The following is a 24,453-nucleotide window of genomic DNA, read 5'->3' as shown; positions in this document are numbered from 1 at the left end:
TAATTTTAAATTTTTTAAGTGACTGTCCAGATTTCCAGCCCCACAGCAGCATTAAATAATATTGATTTGCATATAAGTTAACATTTGTTCTCTACTGTGTTTTTCAGGAATGGGGAGCATGCCAAACTTGTCCATGCCACCACCCATGCCTTCCCTCATACCCATAGCACCCACAACATCCTTAACCTCTATGAGCTCTTTGCCTCCCCTGCATATGTCAACTCCCCTGGTGCCTTCTCTTGGCTCATCATCAACGTTGCCAAATGGAACATCCACTGCTATGCTTTCGTCTTTCTGTGTGCCTTTGTCTTCTTCCAGTAAGTATCCTCCCAAAACAATGTTGGTGCTACAGCAAGGCACAGTATGTGGCGGGAAGTAAACTTAAAGGGGAGCTATCGTAAAAATGAAAATTTAATATAAGCTTCACCATACTCAAATAAAAAACTTCTAAATGCAATCAATTAAAAATTCGGTACCATTTCTGAAATAATCAAGTTTAATTGATTGTATATAGAAAGTTTCAGTATGAGGAAGCTTATATTAAATTTTCATTTTCGTGATAGTTCCCCTTTAACCTGTGTGTTATAGTGCATAGAATTGTGGTTTTTCAGCCTTTTTTTCTTCATATACTTCTTTCAGGTCCAAAATGTTGCCAGGGCCACTCTGCCCTTATATCAAGGTTATGGTTATGTAAAAAAAAAAAACACTGATCATTGCCCCTTATGTATTTTTCTGCTAGCACTGCCTCCTAACAGCTCAATAAATCTCATGGGTGGAGGATTCAGTGGCACCACTATGCAGAAGACTCAGTCTCTGATAGACTTGGCATCCAGCAGGTAAGGGGCACATTAAACAATTAAGAATTAATGGATGTGTTTATCATCTCATGCTTATTGACCTGCGAATATGATGCCAGGATTGTGCAGGATATCATTTCTTTCTGTGTATGTACAGGCATGGGGTTTAGCCTGTAGATGTAAATGATCAGCCTTGCAGGCCGGGATTTACAAACTGGGCCCCCCCCTAGGCCGTCTCTGTCATCTCCTCTTCTCGTCCGTTTCCCCCTCCCCTTCTGCGTCTCCCCTCCCCATCCGTCTCCCCTTCTGCTTCCCCATCAGCTTCTGCTTCCTCCTCAGCGTCTCTTTTCCCCTTCCCTGTCCGCCTCCCATTCTGCTTCCCCCTCCGTGTGTCTCTTCCCCTCTTCCCCATTAGCTTCTGCTTCCCCATCTGCGTCCCTCTCCCCTTCCTGTCCGTGTCTCCCTCCCTTTCCCCTTAAGCGTCTCTCTCCCCTCCCCGTCTGCCTCCTCTTCTGCTTCCCCCTCCGCGTCTCTCTCCCCTTCCCCTCCCTTTCCCCTCCGCCTCCCCTTCTGCTTCCGCATCCGAGTCTCTCTCCCCGTTCACGTCCCCCTGCCCTTGTGCATGCACTTATATACACATATCTTGAATATGCGAAATTGTGCATGCGCAACTAACTTTAATGTGGCTAGGCAGTATGCCGCCCCTGAATTTCTGCCGCCCTAGGCCCGGGCCTTTGTGGCCACAAATCCAGGCCTGCAGCCTTGCCTCATACAGTGCTTATGGTGACCAAGATACACACTTTGGTAACATGTTTAATGTGTTTGCTAAATTTTACAGGCAGCACTATAAGTTCCCTCTGTCTCCTGCCATACACCCCTGATACAAGCATTTTACTGCTTTATTTCTGCCCCACACCTCTGCCACAGTCTGGTGCTGTCTGACTCCAGCGTACGCTAATGGAAAACCCTAGATGCTGCCTTAATCTCACCATTACGCCTCTTGGCTGTCCAAAATGCTTCCTAACTTCCAGCATACACCTTTGTTATGTGTGTTGTGCTAACTCCAAGAGGCACATTTATCAAGGTTTTTTTTTAAACTCCCATAAATGCGAAATTCGACTAGTCGAAATTTATTGATAAAATGTAATTTTTTAAATGCAAACAAATTGAAATGGCCCAGAAAACTCGAATCCAATTTGATTTGAATTATAAAAAAACTGATTTTCTCCAAAAAAAACACGTCAGGAAGGCTACAAACATCACCAAATCGAACCCTGGACCTCTCCCATTGACTTATACAGTAATTCGGCAGGTATTAGGTGGAGAATAGTCAAATTCGAGTTCTTAAAGGGCCAGAGTATGATAAATCTCAAAATTCTAATTAAAACTCAAATCGAGTTTGGATAATTCACAATTAGGATTTGAGAGTTTTTACCAAATCGACCCTTAATAAATCTGTACAGGGAGTACTCGGGTTACATACATACAACTTACACTTACATACAGAGACTATTACAGTAACATACTGTGGTTTGCTTGACTTTTATTAGCATTTAGCTTCAATAAACCACCTGCCCAAATCCCTTCTGGTGGGCGGGTCCGGGTCGAGATCTTCTCCTGCTCTCCCAGCCTACAACCTAGCACTTCTGGCTCCTACATTTATTGACTCAAGCAGGTCGACCACGAGTCTATAAATAGGGGGACACTAGCGGGCCTGGCCGGATGCGGGTTGAGAGTTTCTCGACCCGCACATCACTACTTAACTAGCCGTGTCCAACACACAATAAAGTGTGGCTTACCCGTTGTGGAGAGGGCATCATAGCCCATATGCCAGGTAAACTGCCAGCTCCATAGACTGTATATCTGGCTGAAATAGTTTGAAATGAGCACCCACAAAACAGAAGAGTAATGACTTGCCACCTCATGCCTAATAACGGAACTTGCTAGATTTATTGACTATTCCTTTATGCATGTGTCTGCAGCTCAAATTCCTCATCTACCACCTCTCTCACTGGCAACTCCCCGAAAGCCAGTAACCAGGACTGGGCAGTGCCTCAGACATCCAGACTGAAATACAGGCAGAAGTTCAACAACCTCGATAAAGCCATGAGCGGATACCTTACCGGTAGGTCTCTGGTAAACAAACTGTGTTTAAATTAGCAGTTGTGCATTAAAGGTACAGTCACATCAAAAAATAAGTGTTTTAAAGTAATAAAAATGTAATGCAGTGTTGCCCTGCACTGGTTAAACTGGTGTGTTTGATTCAGAAACACTACTATTGTTTATATAAATAAACTGCTGTGTAGCCATGGGGGCCGCCATTCAAAGGAGAAAAGGCTCAGGTTACACAGCAGATAAGCTCTGTAGAACATAATGGTGTTATCTGTTATCCACTATTTAACCTGTGCCATATAGACTTTTTTCAATTTGTCATAGCTACACAGCAGCTTGTTTATATAAACTATAATAGTACTTACCTGTTATCTACTGTGTATCCTGTGCTTGAATGGCTGTCCCCATGACTACACAACAGCTTGTTTATATAAACTATAGTAGTCTTTCTGAAGCAAACACACCAGTTTTACCAGTGCAGGGCAACAGTATATGATATTTTCATTACTTTAAAACACTTTCATTTTTTGGTGTTACGTTACCTTAACGCCCTTAGAAACAGAAGCATCGGGCCTTCAACAGGTCTCCGTAGGCCTGTAGGGATTTTCAAAACTGCCTGATAAGCCCAATGTATGAGCCCTTCCTTGGCTTTTGTAACAGTGCTCGGATCAGATTTGGCTGAATACTGTTGTACACTTAGCAATGTCTTGTTTGCAGGTTCTCAAGTGAAGAATGCACTGGTGCAGTCAAGCCTTTCTCATACACAGCTTGCCACTATCTGGTAAGTACTGCCAATGTCTAACTTATGGAGCACAATCATTTAATGGCGTGGCTCATACTTTTAGTATGTTATAGAATGGCCAATTCTAAGCAACTTTTCAATTGGTCTTCATTATTTATTTTTTAACGTTTTTCAATGATTTGCCTTCTTCTTCTGACTCTTTCCACCTTTCAAATGGGAGTCACTGACCCCATCTAAAAACAAATACTCTGTAAGGCTACAAATGTATTTTTATTGCTACTTTTTATTAGTCATCTTTCTATTCAGGCCTCTCCTATTCATATTCCAGTCTGTTATTCAAATCAATGCATGATTGCTAGGGTAATTTGGACCCTAGCAACCAGATGGCTGAAATTGCAAACTGGAGAGGTGCTGAATAAAAAGCTAAATAACTCAAAAACTACAAATAATAAAAAAAATCTCAGAATATCACTCTACATTATACTAAAAATTAATTTAAAGGTAAACAACCTCTTTAAGGGCATTTTTGTTGCACTGTTACTTTCTATACCCCGGCCCAGTGATTGCTGCAGGAGCTGGAATCCAGTAAGAGGCTTTTGAAGCCTGTTTGTCCCAGACTAGATTAATTCAACAACAACAGCAAATTTCAGAATTGCTACAGGGAGCATTTTGTAATAATCTGCTTATAAACTTTGCCAGCTATAAGTTTCCCCTTACAGTTTGATTACACTTTGCTAGGCAAGCACAGGAGTTACAATGAGAGTGCTGAAAATACAGTCAGCAGACAGGATATGAGCAGGCAAAGTCATGTAGACTGCAGCCATTGATTAGAGACAAAGGAAGGAAAGCTAGAATGTTTAGGGAAATCCGTGACTGTTTATGCAGAAAATTCCATGTACAGTACCGTTAACTGTTTCTCTGCTGCATCTCGCGAGATTGTTTGTAGTTGTGGAAAAACCACTTTTGCACAGGGCCCTAAAAGGACCCACCTGCACTGCAGGGATCTATCAAAGAGGAACACAGACAAACGTTATAGTTTATAGCTGAACACTGTGATGTCAATTGTTAGCCCTGGGCAAATAGTAGTAGTTGCTGAAGAGATGCATTATTCTGCAGCAACTTCTGCTATTTGCCCAGGGCTAAGAGTTTTCTTTGAGATTTAGGGTCAGAGCACACGCTAAAATTCGGGGAGATTAGTTGCCGTTGACAAATCTCCTCTTCTTCGGGGCGACTAATCTCCCCGAACTGCCTCCCGCCAGCTAGAATGTAAATCGCCAGCAAAAAGCCACTCAGATCACTTTGTTTTCCGAAGTTGCCTCATGAGGAAACTTCGGACGACTTTGGAAAATGAAGAGCTCTGAGTGCCATCCGGCCATCGATTTACATTCTAGCCGACGGGAGGCAGTTCTGGGAGATTAGTCGCCTGAAGAAGAGTTTTGTTGCCGGGCGACTAAACTCCCCGAATCTTGCGTGTGCCCTGACCCTTATTATACCCCGAAGCTGGAATTAGCTCAAATCCCGAAATACACTAGCTAAAACCTGTAGCAGTCAATGGAAGAGGCCCCTTGAACCAATTTGAAGATGTTAGGAGCCTTCATGAGGGTTTTTTTTTTTTTTTTTTTTTTTTTTTTTTTGTTTCAAAGCTTCAAGTATTCGAGTTTTTCACCCCGACTACATAGATGCGAGTTTTTTTACATTCGATTTTCTTCTTAAATCAGAAACAATTCAAGTCGCGAGTTCATATGAGGTCTAAAAAAAACCTCACAAAGTTCTAAAATTCGACTTTCGAATAATAACCCCCTAAATGTGTAGCCTAACAGAGCATCTGTTTTGAGAGGAGGTCAGTGAACCCCATTTGAAAGCTGGAAAGACTAAGGCAAATAATTCAAAAACTATAAAAAAAGAAAAAATGAAGGTCATTTGAAAAGTTGCTTAGAATTAGCCATTCCATCCACCCCTTTAAAGTATATATTCCTGGTTGCAGACACCTTAGTAAATGTAATTTATTAGAGAGCCTGTGTCTCTTCTTCTGAGACTCTGGCTATGATCGGCATAGTACAGTGCAAAATGTACCTTCAAAGACTCATTTCTGTTTCACTTTTCCTTTGCTCTGCCTTCCCTGAATCATTTGATTATTGTCCTGATATACAGTACTTGACATACGGCAGTTCATCCAATCAGGGAGCTGTCAGCAACAGCATTACAGTATAATATATTGAGCACTTAAGATCAAGAGAACTGGGACATTTCCTGTTTTGTTGTAAAAAAATTATTTGTGTGAATATTTATATTATTTCGGTGCGTCCTAATTAGTGTTTTCTTGTACCTTTTTTATTTCTGTAGGAATTTGGCTGATATAGACAAAGATGGAAAGCTAAAACCTGATGAATTTGTCCTAGCCATGTACTTAACGGACATGGCTAAATCCGGGCAACCCCTCCCACTCACTCTTCCCCCAGAACTGGTTCCTCCTAGTTTTCGGTATGTAATGAAAAAAAAATAGCATTTAATTTATTATTACAGGTATGGGATCCCTTATCCGGATACCCAGTTATCCAGAAAGCTCCGAATTACAGAAAGGCCATCTCCCATAGACTCCATTTTATCCAAATAATTCTATTTTTAAAAAATTATTTCCTTTTTCTCTGTAATAATAAAACAGTAGGTTGTACTTGATCCCAACTAAGATATAATTAATCCTTATTGGAGGCAAAACCAACCTATTGGGTTTATTTAATGTTGACATGATTTTCTAGCAGACTTAAGGTATGAAGATCCAAATTATGGAAATATCCGTTACCCGGACAACCCCAGGTCCCCAGCATTCTGGAAAACAGGTCCTATACCTGTACAGAGAAAAAGGGAATTATTTTTAAAAATTTGGAGTATTTGGATAAAATGGAGTCTATGGGAGACAACAACGTAGCAGCTGATGCAGGTATATATGGCCCTGGCCTAGCCACTCGCCAGTAGTAAATCCCAGAAAAGAAAGTATTGCCAATACCTGTGTTTGCTTTCAACGGGGTGCTCCCACTTTTATTCAAGGTGCTTCCAGACACTTTACAATTGATCAAACGTTTCGGGACCGCATGGCCCTTCCTCAGTGATGAGGAAGGGCCATGCGGTCCCGAAACGTTTGATCAATTGTAAAGTGTCTGGAAGCACCTTGAATAAAAGTGGGAGCACCCCGTTGAAAGCAAACACAGGTATTGGCAATACTTTCTTTTCTGGGGTCTATGGGAGACAGCCATCCAGCATTTTGGAGCTTTCTGGATAATGAGGTTCCTGATAACAGATCCCATACCTGTAGTAACCATTTCCATCAGAAAATACATTCTCTATAGAAACCAGCAATGTTTTCCAATGGCAATAGATGGGTGAAGTGAACGGGGTTTTTATACAGTTTATTGTCTCTATTTAAACTAACACTAATTGCAGAAGATGTCGTTGCTGTTAAAGTAAAATAATGCTCCAATATTTCACATATTTAGTGTAAGGCCAGGTATGAACGTACTGTTTGCACACAACGTCCTTTAGTTGCACATGTGCTTATGATTGGGAGCTGCTATAAATCTCTGAATATTATTTGTCCATTCATTAATCTATGAAGATTTAATCAGCAAGTCCAGTTGCTCTAGATTTACTTCTACTAGATCTATTCATTGAGTAGTCTACGAAGATTTAATGAGCAAGTCCAGTTGCTTTAGATCAGGGGTCCCCAACCTTTTTCCACCCGTGAGCAACATTCAGAAGTAAAAAGAGTTGGGGAGCAACACAAGCATAAAAAATGTTGCTGGGTTGTGCCAAATAAGGGCTGTGATTGGCCATTTGGTAGTCCCTACGTGGACTGGCAGCCTACAGGAGCCTCTGTTTTGTAGGACACCTGCTTTTTATGCAACTAAAACTTGCCTCCAAGCCTGGAATTCAAAAATAAGCACCTGCTCTGAGGCCACTGAGAGCAACATCCAAGGGGTGGGGAGCAACATGTTGCTCACAAGCTACTGTTTGGGGATCACTGCTCTAGATCTACTTCTACTAGATCTATCCATTCATTAGTCTATGATGATTTAATGAGCAAGTCCAGTTGCTCTAGATTTACTACTACTAGATATATTCATTGAGTAGTCTATGAAGATATAATGAGCAAGTCCAGTTGCTCTAGATTTACTTCTACTAGATGTATTCATTGGGTAGTCTATGAAGATATAATGAGCAAGACCAGTTGCTCTAGGTTTACTTCTACTAGATCTATCCATTCAGTAGTGTATGAAGATTTAATGAGCAAGTCCAGTTGCTCTACATTTACTTCCACTAGATCTGTCCATTCATTGGTCTATGGATATTTATTCAGCAAGTTCAGTTGCTCTAGATTTACTTCTACTAGATCTATCCATTCAGTAGCCTATGAAGATTTAATGAGCAAGTCCAGTTGCTCTAGAACTAGCTCTACTAGCTCTATACATTAAGTAGTATATGAAGATTTGATGAGCAAGTCCAGTTGCTCTACATTTACTTCCACTAGATCTATCCATTCATTAGTCTATGAATATTTAATCAGCAAGTCCGGTTGCTCTAGAGTTACCGGGCACAGACTCAATTACCTTACACCCATCTACCCGTATGCACTCCCTACCACTCCACGCATCCCTCAACAACAACCCCTCCCACCACTCAATCCGCCCACGTACATACTCATCACATACGCAATTTCTTCCATACTCTGTCGCGTCCACCACTCCTCCACACCGCCTCTCAAGTGGGCTAGGTCAGCACACTACAATCACCGCTTCAAACCACCACCACCCTCCATAATACTAGAAGGTAATGGCCGGGTCGAAGGCACTAACCGGCGCTCTTCCACATAGACCAAAACCCGACCACCCACAACCTACGCAAGGGTGTTCAACAATCAAACCCGCTTACAATTTCACAGTACATACACTGACAATCCCGAACACTCCTCGACCAAGTTAAACGCCCCACCGCCCCAATAAAACTCCACGTCAACGATCAGCATCAGCGGTACACCGCAAACCCATCCCTAACACTTGGAGTGCACAAACTCATTCCACGTCATCACCCTGTCTCATGTCCTACCAAAAGAGTCGCGTCCCTCCCCTGTCCCTCCTGACCAAAATCGCATTAGACCTATCAATTAACTCACTTCCCACCAGCTAGCTCTGCTCTACAACATTCCACATCAGAATTACCGCCATATCTGCGTTCGAGTCATCTCGTCCCATTAGCCTTCTATCGTAGCACAAGCTAAACACCTCATGCGCCAAGCCGCTCACCCTATTTCACGCTAACACCCATTCATGTAACTTGAACCGATGTCTAAATCCGACTTATCCGTTGAAAGTCCACGATACCCCTATGAGCCCATTCTTCCTAGCAGCGTACACTGCACGGCGCAATACGGCCTCACACAGTCTTGTCCTCCCCCGACATACTATCGCCGCAAAGGATCAACATCAGAAGTCCCGAATCCCTAGCTAGTCCGTCCCATTATAACTGAAGTTCTCGCAGTAAATGCCCCATGGCGCCTAGCTATGACCCTCAGCCGCAATACGGCCCCAGCAATCCATCATCGTCTATGCGCATGGACATCTCTATATATTAACTATACTACTACAGCAATTTCAGAACCGATGACGCGCTCATCCCTGCGATGACTGCAGCACACCTCATTAACGACGGTCGTAGCACGACTCCTAGATCGAGCCCGCATAGAATCCCTCTCTGTGCACAAACTTTAACAAACCGTGGCCCAGACACATCGATGCGGACATCTTCTGCTTACTGAAGCGAAGTGTAGCATGCATGCTTCTTGGCGGCTAACTTCCGACACGACAGCAGCGAGACCCAGTTCGGTTATATCAGCTCTACAAGATGGAAGGTTAATCCTTCTTCCGCGCTTGACGCTGCGACACAGTAAATAGCAAGACGATGGAAGTACTCCTCTGCATCTACTAGGCACCTACCGGGCGTGATAAGACTACAGAATGATTATTTCCGGAGTGGCCATTTCGACCAGACCAAGCCGTTCTTACAGTTTCACCGTCTTTGAAAACACACACACTCTAGAAACAAAAGCGTCGGTAACCCCTATATGATTTAATTCAGGTCTACGCTGTACACGCGAAGGCCATACCACCTCGCGGAAAAAAACCTACCACCGCGAGTCCCTACACTATCGGCAACATCACACGCCACCACTTAGTCCTCAGGCCTTTCACAGTGCGACAAATCTCCCAACGTTAGCCATTTCCTCCCCCAACGACGTACACACGTCTATAGCGGTCCCGAGCCCAGGAAGTGCCCGCCAAGATCAACCCTTAAGTCAGATCCCCCACACATGGCGATATCGTCTTCGTTCCTACGTCTAGTCCCTCTAATAGTTCAATATCGCTTACAGAGTACAATCACCGACCAAGGCCGGTCTCTCGCTCATGCTCCGTAAGTTTGGCGCCAGCGGTCATTAGCTACACGTTACATCTAACCCGCGACCACACCTGCCACCACGCATCCTATGACTACACGATTAAATCAAAAACCTAATGTACCACGATACAACAGCGACTGACCGACGTGTCCGTGCCCTCAAGGAAACTTAATTACAATAATTAACGTGTCCTTAAGGGACCACGTAAACGCGAATATCAATCTCCGCGCAGACAAATCCTATCTCCAATATCTCCAACGCTGTCGGGATCTGTTAGAAGATCAATGCATCACGAAGCGTGCGTCCACATTTCAAACTTAAAAGATCCAAAAAACATAAAAAAATCAAGTTTTTTTTCACAACACTCATTCTAATTCAAGTCTTTTCATTCCCGAAACCATTTCATCAATTTTCAAGAATTAACATAAGCTGCCAAATCGTACACTGGCAATACTCTCAGTCTTTCGCGAACAAACACTCCACCTACTCTTACCTCTTCAAGAAACTATTCTTCGACCACAATTCGGACATTTTTGACTAAACAACTAACCCTAAATGGCTCTTACATAATCCAAAGTTTCTAATCAAAAACATCATCTTCCACATCCTCCCATACTTGGGGCCGATTACAACATCTAACCTTAAAGCATCCGACTTCTTCTCCCCAAATTCAAATATTTATTATTCACAAGCTCCCCGTCATAATAAGCCTCGATCTCTCTCATTACCGACAATAGTCACGGGTGCTGAACCACGACCTTAGAATGGTTACCAACTCTAAAACCAACATAGGGATAAAAGAAGGAGTTCGCCATATCACAACATGATATATCTCTGATTAATAGTCAAAAACAATTGGATCAATTGCTTTTGTGGTGTGAAAAAGAGCAACACCAACCAATCCTTGTTCAAATTACCACCAGCTAACTATTGGTACCCCTCACACTCGGCCTGTCATTAAAAATTACCGAACAGTATATCAAAGATATTGAACCAAATGCCGCCAAAATATGGCTTAAAGCAGAAAACATTTCACATTACTTTGCCCAGACACCTATGGTCACTAAGAGTTCCCAGAGAGAAAGCATGGGGGAAAACACATTGGAAAATTGTGTATTCATACAATGGTTGATGTCTGGGAAACAAGCTCGAAATGGTTTAGTTTTACGCATCCTCAGGCAGGCGTTTCCTCCCATAATAATCAGTTTGCAATAAAACAACATCCTATTCCCCAGTTATCCCAATCTAGTTCTTGAGGGATTATTGTAGGCTCCTCCAAGGCTAATAACAATTATGCAAGCTCTCATATAAAATATGAATAAAAACCATTGGAAGAGAAGTTGGAGGAGTTGCTTGGCTCTCCGTGTTTGGCCTCCCTTAATTAAGAGATAGATACTCCAAGTTACTTGTACACATTGAGACCATATTATGCCCCCGCTAAATTACATCACTTTTCAGCAATGCTCATCTGGAATTGGCTAGATGTCACTCTGATAATGCTACCTGCTTCATATGGTTTGGGATTGTTCTCTCTAAACTCAGAGTGGACAAAGCTTCTAGATAACTAGATTCAGTTCGGAAGTCGTGACCAATACCACACAACTTCTCAGCTTGCTTTAAATCTATGTTGGGCTAAAAGAAAGCTTACTGCAATACCAGTGTTACACCAGTTAGTGAGTGTCTATTCCTTTGGAAAAATGATATCCAGAATGGAAAAGACGCCGATCCCCACGTATGGCTCAACATTGCTTTCTGAAATTAATCATCTATGCATAATAGAGAACTAATATATAATCGAGATTCATTAAGAAATTAAAAAAAACATCTGGCGGTCAATGGCTCAGACTTGGCGGACAGGTTCAGATCTAACTCAACCCATCAAAAGAATTGGGAAAACATTGAATAACTTGCCACAAGGGTTTAAATTGTTAATGTATTGTTTAAGTTAAATAAACAATGTATGTTTACTCCCTATTTTATTTTTGTTTCTGAAAGAGATGCTTTTTTTAATTATGGTGAGTTGTATTTATCAGTAAAATAAGGCTTGTATGTACTTTAACCTGAATTTTAAAAAAAAAACAAAACATTTTGAATCATAAACTCCTTGCCAACTACAAAGAATTTGGAAACACTCGCTATTTTAAACTCAATACTATACCAAGCACAAAGAACCATAACTGCATTGAGTTCTACCCATCCTTTAGTTCAAAGTCAGTGAAAATAATACTTCTACACCCCTGATAACACTCAGGTGAGGTCAAACACTGAAAATCTGTTTATAGTGCAACTGGTGCAAGTGAGTAGACCTGACCCAAGCTTAAATAAAGGCTAAAAGTCTGCACACTGATTTGACATTTCGAAACCCATTAGTGATAGAAAGAACATTAAAACACCAGGGAGAGCTCAACTCAACCTGCTGTCTTTTTTGAGGTTTCTTTCTATGCATTCTGTTGTACAGAGTAATGTTTCCATTGGATAGGTCACTAGCATATATCTACACTTCCGCTACATGGAAAAACAGCAAAACACCATTATCCTCAACATAGCATTGCAACACAACGCTAGCTACGCTACTCTCACTTCCACTATTCCTAAGAATGGATAGAACTAGTAGATCTTTTCTAGCAATGGACTTGTCACTAAACATTCTCATACTACTGAACTGATAGACCTAAGTTATCTCCACACAGATATAACTAAATCTTGAACAAACAACTGCTGAATAAATATCCAATAGACCAATTAATGGATCAATCTAGCGGAGTAAATGATAGGGCACTGGATGTTCATTAAATCTTCATACCCTACTGAATGATAGATGTCTAGTTAGTCAGATCAGTAAATTTAGAAGTAGAAGTAACTCTAGTAGAGCAACCGACTTGCTGATTAATATTCCATAAGATAAGAAACTGTTTCTGTTGAAAGTAAATGTAGAGCTACTTTAGCTTCGACAGTTGTAACCTCAGATAGATTACTTCTACTAGATCTATCCATTCAGTAGTGTATGAAGATTTAATGAGCAAGTCCAGTTGCTCTACATTTACTTCCACTAGATCTATCCATTAATTGGTCTATGGATATTTATTCAGCAAGTTCAGTTGCTCTAGATTTACTTATACTAGATCTATCCATTCAGTAGTCTATGAAAATTTAATGAGCAAGTCCATTTGCTCTAGAACTAGATCTACTAGTTCTATCCATTCATTAGGAATAAGTGGAAGTGAGACGTAGCCGTAGCTAGCTGTGTTGCAATGCTATGTGTGTAGGACCTAATGAAGTGTTTTTGCCTGTTTTCCATGTAGCGGAAGTGTAAATATCACTGCTAGTGACCCTATCAATGGAACATTACCTCTGTACAACAGAATGCATGAGGAAGAACCACCTCAAAAAAAGACAGCAGGTGAGTTGAGCTCTCTGGTGTTTAATGTTCCTTTCTATCACTAATGGGTTTCAAAATGTCAAATCAGTGTGCAGACTTTTAGCCTTTTATTTAACTGTGGGTCAGTCTACTCACTTGCACCCAGTGCAACTACAACAGATTTTCAGTGTTGACCTCACCCCTGAGTGTATCAGGGGTGTAGAGATTTTATTTTCACATGACTTAGAACAAAGGCATGGGTAGAACTCATCAAGTTATGTTCTTTGTGCTGTATAGTCATGAGATTTAAAAATAGCGAGTGTTTCCAAATATCTCTTGTAGTTGGCAAGGAGTTTAGATTAAAATGTTTTTGTTTTTTTTTAAATTCAGGTAAGTACATACAAGCTTCATTTACTGATACAAATACAATCACCATATTAAAAAAGCATCTCATTTCTCAGAAAAACCAAAAATAAAATGGAGTAACCATACATTGTTTCAGTTTACTTAAACAATACATTTAACAACTTTAAACCCTTTGTGGCAAGTTATTCAATGTTTCCCATTCTTTGATGGGTTGAGTTAGATCATGACACCTGGTCCGCCAAGTCTGACCATTGACCCCAGATTTTTTTTAATTTCTTAATGGATCCTCTGGATTTATATATTAAGTTCTCTATTATGCATAGATGATAATTTCAGAAAGCAATTGAGCATACGTGGGCGGCAATGCGTCTTTCCACTTGCTGGTTATCAATTTTTTCCCAAAGGAATAGACACTCCCTAACTGGTGTACACTGGTATTGAGTAAAGCTTTCTTTTAGCCCAACATAGAGTAAGCAAGCTTGAGAAGTGTGTGGTATTTCACCTTCCAGAACTGAATCTAGTTCATCTAGAAGCTTTGTCCACTACTGAGTTAGAGCAGAACAATCCCAAACCATATGAAGCAGCGTAGCATTATCAGAGTGACATCTAGCACATTCAGATGAGCATTGCTGGAAAATGTGATGTAATTTAGCGGGGGCATAATATGCCATGTGTACAAAGTAAACTTGGAGTATCCTATCTCTGTAATTAAGGGAGGCCAAACACGGAGAGCCAAGCAACTCATCCCAACTTCTCCAATGGTTTATTACATATTTTATCATGAAGAGCTGCATAAATTTGTTATTAGGCCCTTGGAGGAGCCTAGCATAATCCCATCAAGAACTAGATTTTGGGATAACTGAATAGGATGTGTTTATATTGCAAACTGATTATTAGGGAGGAAAACGTCCTGCCTGAGACTGTCAAAACTAACCATTTCACCTTGTTTCCAGACATCACCAATTGTATGAATACCACAATTTTCCCAAATGTGTTTTCCCCCCATGCTTTCTACTCCTGGGAACCTCTTATTACACCATAGTGGGTCTGGGCAAAGTAAATTGAAAATGTTTTTCTGCTTTAAGCCATATTTGGCGAGCATGTTGGATTACAATATTTTGATATACTGTTTCGGTAGATTTTTTAATGAACAGCCATTGAGTGTGAGGGGTACCAATTATTAGCTGGTGTAATTGAAACAAGGATTGGTGGTGTGCCTCTTTCACCCACAAAAGGCAAAATGACTCAATTGTTTTGCTAAATAATACAAATATACATTTGGAATGGCAACTCCTCCTTTATCCCTATGTCTGGTTAGAGTTGGTAAACCAATTCTAGGTCTGGTTCCAGCCCAGATCTATTGTCTAATGAGAGAATCGAGCTTATTATGAGGGGAGCTTGGAATAATACATATATGAATTTGGGGAGAAGAATCATCTTTAATAATTGAATACGCCCCATTGGGAGATTAAAATGGTTTTTAATAGAAACTTTATGTAAGACATTTAGGGTATTGTTTATCAAAATCCGAATTTTTCAAAATATTTTAAGTAAAAGAGTTGTTCCAAACTAGAATCCACGATTTGACCTTATTTATCATTGGAAAAACTTGATGAAATCGGTTCGGAATAAAACTTGAAAAATGAGTGTTGTGAAAAAAAACTTTTTTTTTTTTTTTTGGATTTTTTCAAGTTTGAAATGGGACCCTTGCCATTGACTTCTACAGGACCCCGACAGCTTGGAGATATTGGAGTATTTTTCGGATTCGCGTTTCGTGTCCCTTAAGGACACTTAATTAGATTAAGTGTCCTTGAGGGACACGAAACGCGTCAGTCTTTATTTTACATTATGTATAAAACTAAAAGCCTTTTTTGTACTATTCGAAATACTTTGGCTCCTGGATTCCATTGATTGGTTGACTTGGTGTTCCGGAGTGGTGCCTGCCCGCTATTCAAGTTTTTGGTGTTTAATAAATAACCCCCTTAATCTGCCATGAACTATTTAGCAGCAAAATTTTTAATGGAGAACTAACCTCCATCTTGTAAGCATAAGGCTCCTTCCCCAAACAAACCAACCAACCAACCAGCTTTTTCTTGCAAAGAGATAAACAAAAAGAACACCAAGAGCCCCAATAGTGTAATATGTATTGGTAAGGGCTAATGAAATAAGAGTAGATAACATATACTCACAAACCAAGGTTAACAATAGGCAACCACTGTAAAGGCAGGTGGGGAGATTGTCCTGACCCCACTCAGGATTAAGAAGTCGCTCTCTGTATATAGAAAAAGGGTATCAACCCTCCACCCAGGGTGGACTTAGTATTGTATAAAAAGAACAGAGGCGCCAAAAGAATAAAAGGATATAAACGAGTTAAAAAACAAAAACTTGGTAATCAGAGGAGGCAGTAGTGGACTTACCTCCTCCAAGCAGACACAAAACGACTGTAATTAAGCAGTCAAAATTTATTAACGAACTCCAATCAGTACAACGTGTTTGACGGGCTCAGACCCGCTTCTTCAGGCAATAAACATAGGAGTTACAGCTGTGAATTTCAGAGACCAAAGTGACAAATAGTATGCTGTATGCTTATTCGTCAAAACAAAAGCTTTTTTAGTATTACAAAATATGTATGGTGGTCATTATTCTGGGATAAAGGTATGGTGCAGGGACTAGTTAGCTATTAATATGATATACCAAAGTAAAGGTTGATAGGTATTAGAGGATACAACAATTATACAGGTGAAGTAAAAAAGGGTAAGAAGGAAGTGCAGTGAGCAAAAACGTAGTGGGGCTCCAAAGTTAATATAAACATATAAGGCATAGAGTGGTGTGTGAAAATATATAACAAGACTCACCATCTGGCAGTAGTATACACACTTAGCGCCTCTGTGCCGGCGGAGGACGCCTGAGTGTCTTTTATAATGAGAGTTAGGAGGGGAACCAGCATCTTACAAACAGGAAGTGCATCATAGGGGGGCGGGGTTAAGGCAAAAGGTTCAATACTATAGTATAGGAAGTAAATAGTCGCCATGTTGGGAGGGGCAGTGTGGGGGTTACTTAGCCGCCATGTTGGATGGGACAGAGTAATGACGGCTAAGTAACCCCCACACTGCCCCTCCCAACATGGCGACTATTTACTTCCTATACTTCCAACCTTTACTTTGGTATATCCAAAAAAACAAAACTATTTTTATTAATAGCTAACTAGTCCCTGCACCATACCTTTATCCCAGAATAATGACCACCATACATATTTTGTAATACTAAAAAAGCTTTTGTTTTGACGAATAAGCATACAGCATACTATTTGTCACTTTGGTCTCTGAAATTCACAGCTGTAACTCCTATGTTTATTGCCTGAAGAAGCGGGTCTGAGCCTGTGAAACGCGTTGTACTGATTGGAGTTCATTAATAAATTTTGAATGCTTAATTACAGTCGTTTTGTGTCTGCTTGGAGGAGGTAAGTCAACTACTGCCTCCTCTGATTACCAAGTTTTTTAACTCGTTTATATCCTATTATTCTTTTGGCGCCTCTGTTCTTTTTATACAACCAGCTTTTTCTGGTCATGTACAGGGGTGCAAGTCCATTTTAGAGAGTCTGGTTGGGAAGGAGGCCCTTTGCTTACAAGATAGGTTCAGTTCCCCTTTAAATATGCAACTAAAGGTGCAATGTGCATCTAATCCAGGATTCAGATGGGGGAGCACCTTTTTTAAGATTTCGTTTAGCTGATGCAAATCCAAACCCTTAATCATGTGACTCTAAAGCACTGAACAAACCAAAGCCACATTTTTTTCTCATTTAATGTGAAAATTAGGTTTTGTATTCAGAAAAATGCATATAGATTTTTACAAATCTATTAATAAAGTAATCTGGATACAGAAAATGAATAGATTTTCTTCTCCTGGCTTTGCATATTGATTCTCACAATTTTATTGTGTCATAAGCGACATTTGAGGAGAGGCGAAAGGAGAACATGGAGAAGGGCAACATGGAGCTGGAGAAGAGGAGGCAGGTGCTTGTGGAGCAGCAGCAGAGGGAGGCCGAGCGGAAGGCACAGAAAGAGCGGGAAGAACTGGAGCGCAGAGAGAGGGAGCGCCAGGAGCAGGAGCGCAAGAAGCAGATGGAGCAAGAAAGGCGCATGGAGCGACAGCGTGAACTAGAGAGGCAGAGGGAGGAAGAGAAGAGGAAGGAAATTGAAAGAAGAGAGGTGAGAAGCTACAGATTGTGCACAATCCTAGGGAACATTTCCTGTGAATCTGGCAGTATTTTTAGAAAGAAAGGTGCAGATATTATACATAGTATTTATTTGTAATGCTTCTGCATGTTGCAGCAAAGATCTGCATATGATTTTGCATATGGAGAGCAGTGCTACAAAAGAAGTGCAGGAGCGACTACCTGAACAACAGAAGTTTAAGCCACATTAAAGTAATGGAAGTTTAGATTTAGTTTAGTGTCTCAGATATTCATCATTCACACCAATCCCTGCTCCAGTAGAGCTTACAATCTAAGTTCCCTATCGCATTCACACACACTATGGTCGATATTTCCAGGAGGCAATTAACCTGCCTGGTTGTTTTTAGCGTATGCAGTGGAAACTGGAGTATGCAGAGGAAACCCACATAGAACGTTGGAACCTTTCATAAACTCAAAAACTGAATTTATAATAGGATTTGACAAGTTCATGTAAAATATATATTTTAATAGAAATCCAGCATTTTACAACCGATTTGATGCAAAAATGCACTCATATCTTACTAGCTTCTGATTTGTCGTCATGCAGCTGAAACTTACAAGATTCAAAGATAACATTTTAACCCTGTTTTTAAAATATATATATATATATATATATATATATATATATATATATATATATATATATATATATATATATATATATATATATATATTAGTTGTTCTATTTCATTTTAAACCTGAGGCAGCCCACAACAATTATCTAGAGTGCTTGAAAATGTTCATGAACTAATCCATAGAAGATCCAGGTGTAAAAAGTGTAGATATGTGATCGCAAAAGGCAAGAAACTGAAGTGTATTTACCATTATTCTATATAAGTAAAAGTTTAATAATAAGACTATTGTCTGTTGTTCTCCAGGCAGCAAAGCAAGAGCTTGAGCGACAGAGGCAGCAGGAGCTGGATAGAATCCGTCGGCAAGAGCTGTTCAACCAAAGGAACAGAGAGCAGGAGGAGATTGTGAAGCTGAAGTCTAAGAAGAAGAGCTTACAGCTGGAACTAGAGGCACTTGTAAGAGAGTAGGGAGGGCAGTCTGGGGATTTAGTCGTCAGTCCAAAAAACAGTAGAAAATAACAGGAAAGAATGCGTAATTGTTACATGTCACAATAGAGCTCATACGCCACACACTATTATAACTTAAATGATATGGTATGAGTGATCATAAGTGATTGTTTTCACTGTCAATAAACTGGTATTACCCTTCCTTCCTTATTCTGGTATCAGGAACCCTTGCTTCCATCCAAAGCAATGTAATCAATCAATCCAATAGGTGGGTAATGATACCATTAGGTGCAGGGATTCTGCTGCAAGGTGCTTTTATTTAACAATACAACATGTTTCAAGCTTAACAGCTCGCTCGATAAAGAGCTGTTAAGCTTGAAACATGTTGTGTTGTTAATTAAAAGCACCTTGCAGCAGAATCCCTGCACCTAATGGTATCATTACCCACCTATTGGATTGATTATTTTCACTAACCCTGTGTATTGTAACCTGCTTTGTAGAGAACAGAGGGAGATACCGGGTACAACATCCCTGTGCATTAAATATCTCTTAAGACGGCACCAAGCAGATTTATTAGCCCAAGTTTCACTTTTAACAGCGGCAATGGCATGCAATCATTTACCTGTTTACCAGTGATCAAAAAGCCATGTATAGCTTCCCATTGACATTAATAAAAAGCCACCCACATTAGTTTTAATCCCTCATTGCAGGGATCAAATCACCTTATGGTTCATAACCTTAAATGGGTATGTTATATAATGGCCAATTCTAAGCAACTTTTCAATTGGATGTCATTATTTATTTTTTTTATAATTTTTTAAATTATTTGTCTTTTTCTTCTGACTCTCTCCAGCTTTCAAATGGGGGTCAGTGACCCCATCTAAAAACAAATGCTCCATAAGGCTACACATTTAGGGGCACATTTACTTAGGGTCGAATATCGAGGGTTAATTCGACCGTCAAAGTAAAATCCTTTGACTTCGAATATCGAAGTCGAAGGATTTACCGCATTTCCTTTGTTCGTACGATCAAAGGAAAAATCGTTCAATCGAACGATTAAATCCTTCAAATCGAACGATTCGAAGGATTTTAATCCATTGATCGAACGATTTTCCTTCGATCAAAAAAAGCTAGGAAAGCCTATGGGGACCTTGGGCCTATGGGCTCACATTGTTGCTCGGTAGGTTTTAGGTGGCGAAATAGGTGGTTGAAATTTTTTTTAAAGAGACAGTACTTTGACTATCGAATGGTCGAATACTCGAACGATTTTGAGTTCGAATTGTTAGATTCGTAGTCGAAGGTCGAATTAGCCAAAAAAATACTTTGAAATTCGAAGTATTTTTTATTCTATTTCTTTACTCAAGTTAAGTAAATGTGCCCCAATATGTTATTGCTAATTTTTATTACTCATATTTCTATTGTGGCCTCTCCTATTCATATTCCAGTCTCTTATGCATATCAGTGCATGGTTGCTAGGGGAATTTCACCGCTACATTGCTGAAATTGGAGATCTGCTGCATAAAAGCTAAAGTAACTCCTAAAACAAAATTGATAAAAAATTAAAACCAGTTGCAAATTGTCTGAGAATATCACTCTCTACAGCATTAATAAAGTTAATGTAAAAGTGAAAAACCCCTTTAAACCCCCAGGAATAAAATATATTTCCATGTAGAGCAGCTCTAGGGTTCCCTCTGTTTTTCACCATGGCCTGTTCACTGCACAGGGCCTTTATTATAGAATCAGGAAAGCCTGATGTGCTGAATATGGTAGGTTTCCACTTTGTCCATGTGCCTATACAGAGACATGAGTCAGTCACAGAGAGCAAATGAGTTGGTGATTTATAACTGTACCTGTTGTTGATGATCCCTCCGTATGGATTTGACTTTGTGCAGGAGGATAAACACCAGCAGATCACTTCAAGAGTCCAAGATATACGGGGGAAAAAACAGCTGAAGAGGACCGAGCTGGAGACCATAGACAGAAAGTGTGATGCAGGAATTATAGAGATCAAGCAACTGCAACAAGAACTGCAGGTGAGTCATATCATCTGTCTGGTCAAAGGATATGGCAGTCTGCAGACTGAGACGATTATTGCCAATAGATGAGTTTCTTGTTCTCTCTCTCTATATATTAGAGCAGGCATTTAAAGGCACACTTATGATTTGTATATACTTTTGCATTTTGAGGCCTAATATAAGTGTTTTTTTGCCCACATCTGTATAGACTTCTTGCATGTGTGCACAGTGCAACTTAAAGGGTAATTATTGCAAAAATGAAAATTGTATATAAACTTCATTTACACTGCAATAAAAAAGCTTTCTAAATACAATCAATTAAAAATTCTACATAGTTTCTGAAATAATCAAGTTTATCTTCACTATTCCTCTCTCAGCATCTGTTTCTCTTCATTCTGTCTTCATGCAGCAGTTGGGTGTCAGATATTCATTGACAGTTAGATCCAATGTATCTTATTGGGGCCTAGAACATATATTAGAGCTCACTCTATTAAAATCACCAGAAATGCAGGATTTGTGCAAATGGCAGTTATTTTGTGTGTACTGGAATCAGTCATTTGAGTGAGCTCTAATACATCTGCTAGGAGCCCCCCTATAAGATATATTGGATCTAACTGTCAATGAACATCTGACACCCAACTGCTGCATGAAGACAGAATGAAGAGGAAACAGATGCTGAGAGAGGGATAGTGAGGATAAACTTGATCATTTCAGAAACAATGCAGAATTTTCAATTGATTGTGTTTAGAAAGTTTCTTATGATGAAGCATATATTACATTTTCATTTCCGCGATAGTTCCCCTTTAAGTTGTACAGAGATATCAGCACTGAGGTTGTTTGCTGTAGACTACAGAGTGTGCCATAGAGATGTATAGGACTTGTGTACAGAGGATATGTTCTGTGCAAGCAGTAGGCCTTTCATGTATACAGAAGAGTAACTGGGAGGCAGTCCCTTTTTCCCAAGTTAATCGTGGTTTGTTTGTTCTAGGAATATCAAAGCAAGCTGAGCATTTTGCTTCCTGAAAAGCAGTTTTTGAATGAGAAGATTAATGAGATACAAGCTGTTAACTCTAATGGTAAGAGCAATGAGAAAGGCCTGTTAACATTCTAATGTTTGCTTCTGAAATTATATTGTAGTTTATATAAACAAGCTGCTGTGTAGCCATGATGGAAGCCATTCAAGCACAGGATATACAGTAGATAGCAGATAAGTACTACTATAGCTTATATAAACAAGTTGCCGTGTAGCCATGGGGGCAGTCATTCAAGCACAGGATACACAGTAGATAACAGATAAGTACTACTATAGTTTATATAAACAAGCTGCTGTGTAGCCATGGGGGCAGTCATTCAAGCACAGGATACACAGTAGATAACAGATAAATACTACTATAGTTTATATAAACAAGCTGCTGTGTAGCCATGGGGGCAGCCATTGAAGCACAGGATACACAGTAGATAACAGATAAGTACTACTATAGTTTATATAAACAAGCTGTTGTGTAGCCATGGGGGCAGCCATTCAAGCACATGATACACAGTAGATAACAGATAAGTACTACTATAGTTTATATAAACAAGCTGATGTGTAGTCATGGGGGCAGCCATTCAAGCACAGGATACACAGTAGATAGATAAGTACTACTATAGTTTATATAAACAAGCTGTTGTGTAGCCATGGGGGCAGCCATTCAAGCACAGGATACACAGTAGATAACAGATAAGTACTACTATAGTTTATATAAACAAGCTGTTGTGTAGCCATGGGGGGCAGCCATTCAAGCACAGGATACACAGTATCTCTCTGGTTATTGATACTTAAAAAACATTAAACCTCAATCTGATTATTTTAGACAAACCAAGCACAGGTTTTCATGGATTTCATAAGAAAGTCTCGGAGAAAGATGATCTCTGCCAAAGACTGCGGGAACAGCTGGAGGCCCTGGAGAAGGAAACCAGTTCAAAGCTGCAGGAAATGGACTTGTTTAATAACCAACTTAAGGTGAGGGAACCGATTCCTACTATCCCCCCCTCCCCCAAGTGAGCAAGCCTGCAAAAGTGCCTTCTTTATTGTGCACTAGATGCTCACTTTGATGTACAAGCTAGCTGAGCATGTGTTATTGCAAGTGCAGTTTTATATGTACACAAGTCATACTAATAAGTGATATACAGTGGTGTGAAAAACTATTTGCCCCCTTCCTGATTTCTTATTCTTTTGCATGTTTGTCACACTTAAATGTTTCTGCTCATCAAAAACCGTTAACTATTAGTCAAAGATAACATAATTGAACACAAAATGCAGTTTTTAAATGAAGGTTTACGTTATTAAGGGAGAAAAAAAACTCCTAATCTAGATGGGCCTGTGCGAAAAAGTGATTGCCCCCTTGTTAAAAAATAACTTAACTGTGGTTTATCACACCTGAGTTCAATTTCAAAGGTTATAAAGCCATTTCTAAAGCTTTGGGACTCCAGCGAACCACAGTGAGAGCCATTATCCACAAATGGCAAAAACATGGAACAGTGGTGAACCTTCCCAGGAGTGGCCGGCCGACCAAAATTACCCCAAGAGTGCAGAGACAACTCATCCGAGAGGCCACAAAAGACCCCAGGACAACATCTAAAGAACTGCAGGCCTCACTTGCCTCAATTAAGGTCAGTGTTCACGACTCCACCATAAGAAAGAGACTGGGCAAAAACGGCCTGCATGGCAGATTTCCAAGGAGCAAACCACTTTTAAGCAAAAAGAACATTAAGGCTCGTCTCAATTTTGCTAAAAACATCTCAATGATTGCCAAGACTTTTGGGAAAATACCTTGTGGACCGACGAGACAAAAGTTGAACTTTTTGGAAGGTGCGCGTCCCGTTACATCTGGCGTAAAAGTAACACAGCATTTCAGAAAAAGAACATCATACCAACAGTAAAATATGGTGGTGGTAGTGTGATGGTCTGGGGTTGTTTTGCTGCTTCAGGACCTGGAAGACTTGCTGTGATAGATGGAACCATGAATTCTACTGTCTACCAAAAAATCCTGAAGGAGAATGTCCGGCCATCTGTTCGTCAACTCAAGCTGAAGCGATCTTGGGTGCTGCAGCAGGACAATGACCCAAAACACACCAGCAAATCCACCTCTGAATGGCTGAAGAAAAACAAAATGAAGACTTTGGCGTGGCCTAGTCAAAGTCCTGACCTGAATCCTATTGAGATGTTGTGGCATGACCTTAAAAGGCGGTTCATGCTAGAAAACCCTCAAATAAAGCTGAATTACAACAAGTCTGCAAAGATGAGTGGGCCAAAATTCCTCCAGAGCGCTGTAAAAGACTCGTTGCAAGTTATCGCAAACGCTTGATTGCAGTTATTGCTGCTA

At 40.2% G+C, this 24,453-nt stretch overlaps 1 protein-coding gene across 2 annotated transcripts in view; it reads left to right on the top strand.

Moving 5' to 3' along the window:
- Positions 1 to 24,453, top strand: part of itsn2.L (intersectin 2 L homeolog) — a 103,326-nt gene that overhangs the window by 30,951 nt on the left and 47,922 nt on the right. For both annotated transcript variants that reach the window (XM_018264054.2, XM_041563580.1), the window contains exons 6-16: positions 108 to 317; positions 740 to 836; positions 2,780 to 2,922; positions 3,627 to 3,690; positions 5,995 to 6,132; positions 13,399 to 13,496; positions 17,766 to 18,028; positions 18,933 to 19,082; positions 20,966 to 21,106; positions 22,077 to 22,164; positions 22,942 to 23,090. In XM_018264054.2, coding sequence (XP_018119543.1) covers positions 108 to 317; positions 740 to 836; positions 2,780 to 2,922; positions 3,627 to 3,690; positions 5,995 to 6,132; positions 13,399 to 13,496; positions 17,766 to 18,028; positions 18,933 to 19,082; positions 20,966 to 21,106; positions 22,077 to 22,164; positions 22,942 to 23,090 — 1,541 coding nt within the window. The remainder of the gene's footprint in view (positions 1 to 107; positions 318 to 739; positions 837 to 2,779; positions 2,923 to 3,626; positions 3,691 to 5,994; positions 6,133 to 13,398; positions 13,497 to 17,765; positions 18,029 to 18,932; positions 19,083 to 20,965; positions 21,107 to 22,076; positions 22,165 to 22,941; positions 23,091 to 24,453) is intronic.

The sequence above is a fragment of the Xenopus laevis genome, chromosome 5L (genome assembly GCF_017654675.1).
Source record: "Xenopus laevis strain J_2021 chromosome 5L, Xenopus_laevis_v10.1, whole genome shotgun sequence".
In the NCBI taxonomy this organism is placed as follows: Eukaryota; Metazoa; Chordata; class Amphibia; order Anura; family Pipidae; genus Xenopus; species Xenopus laevis.
This window is presented reverse-complemented; position numbering and strand designations above follow the sequence as displayed.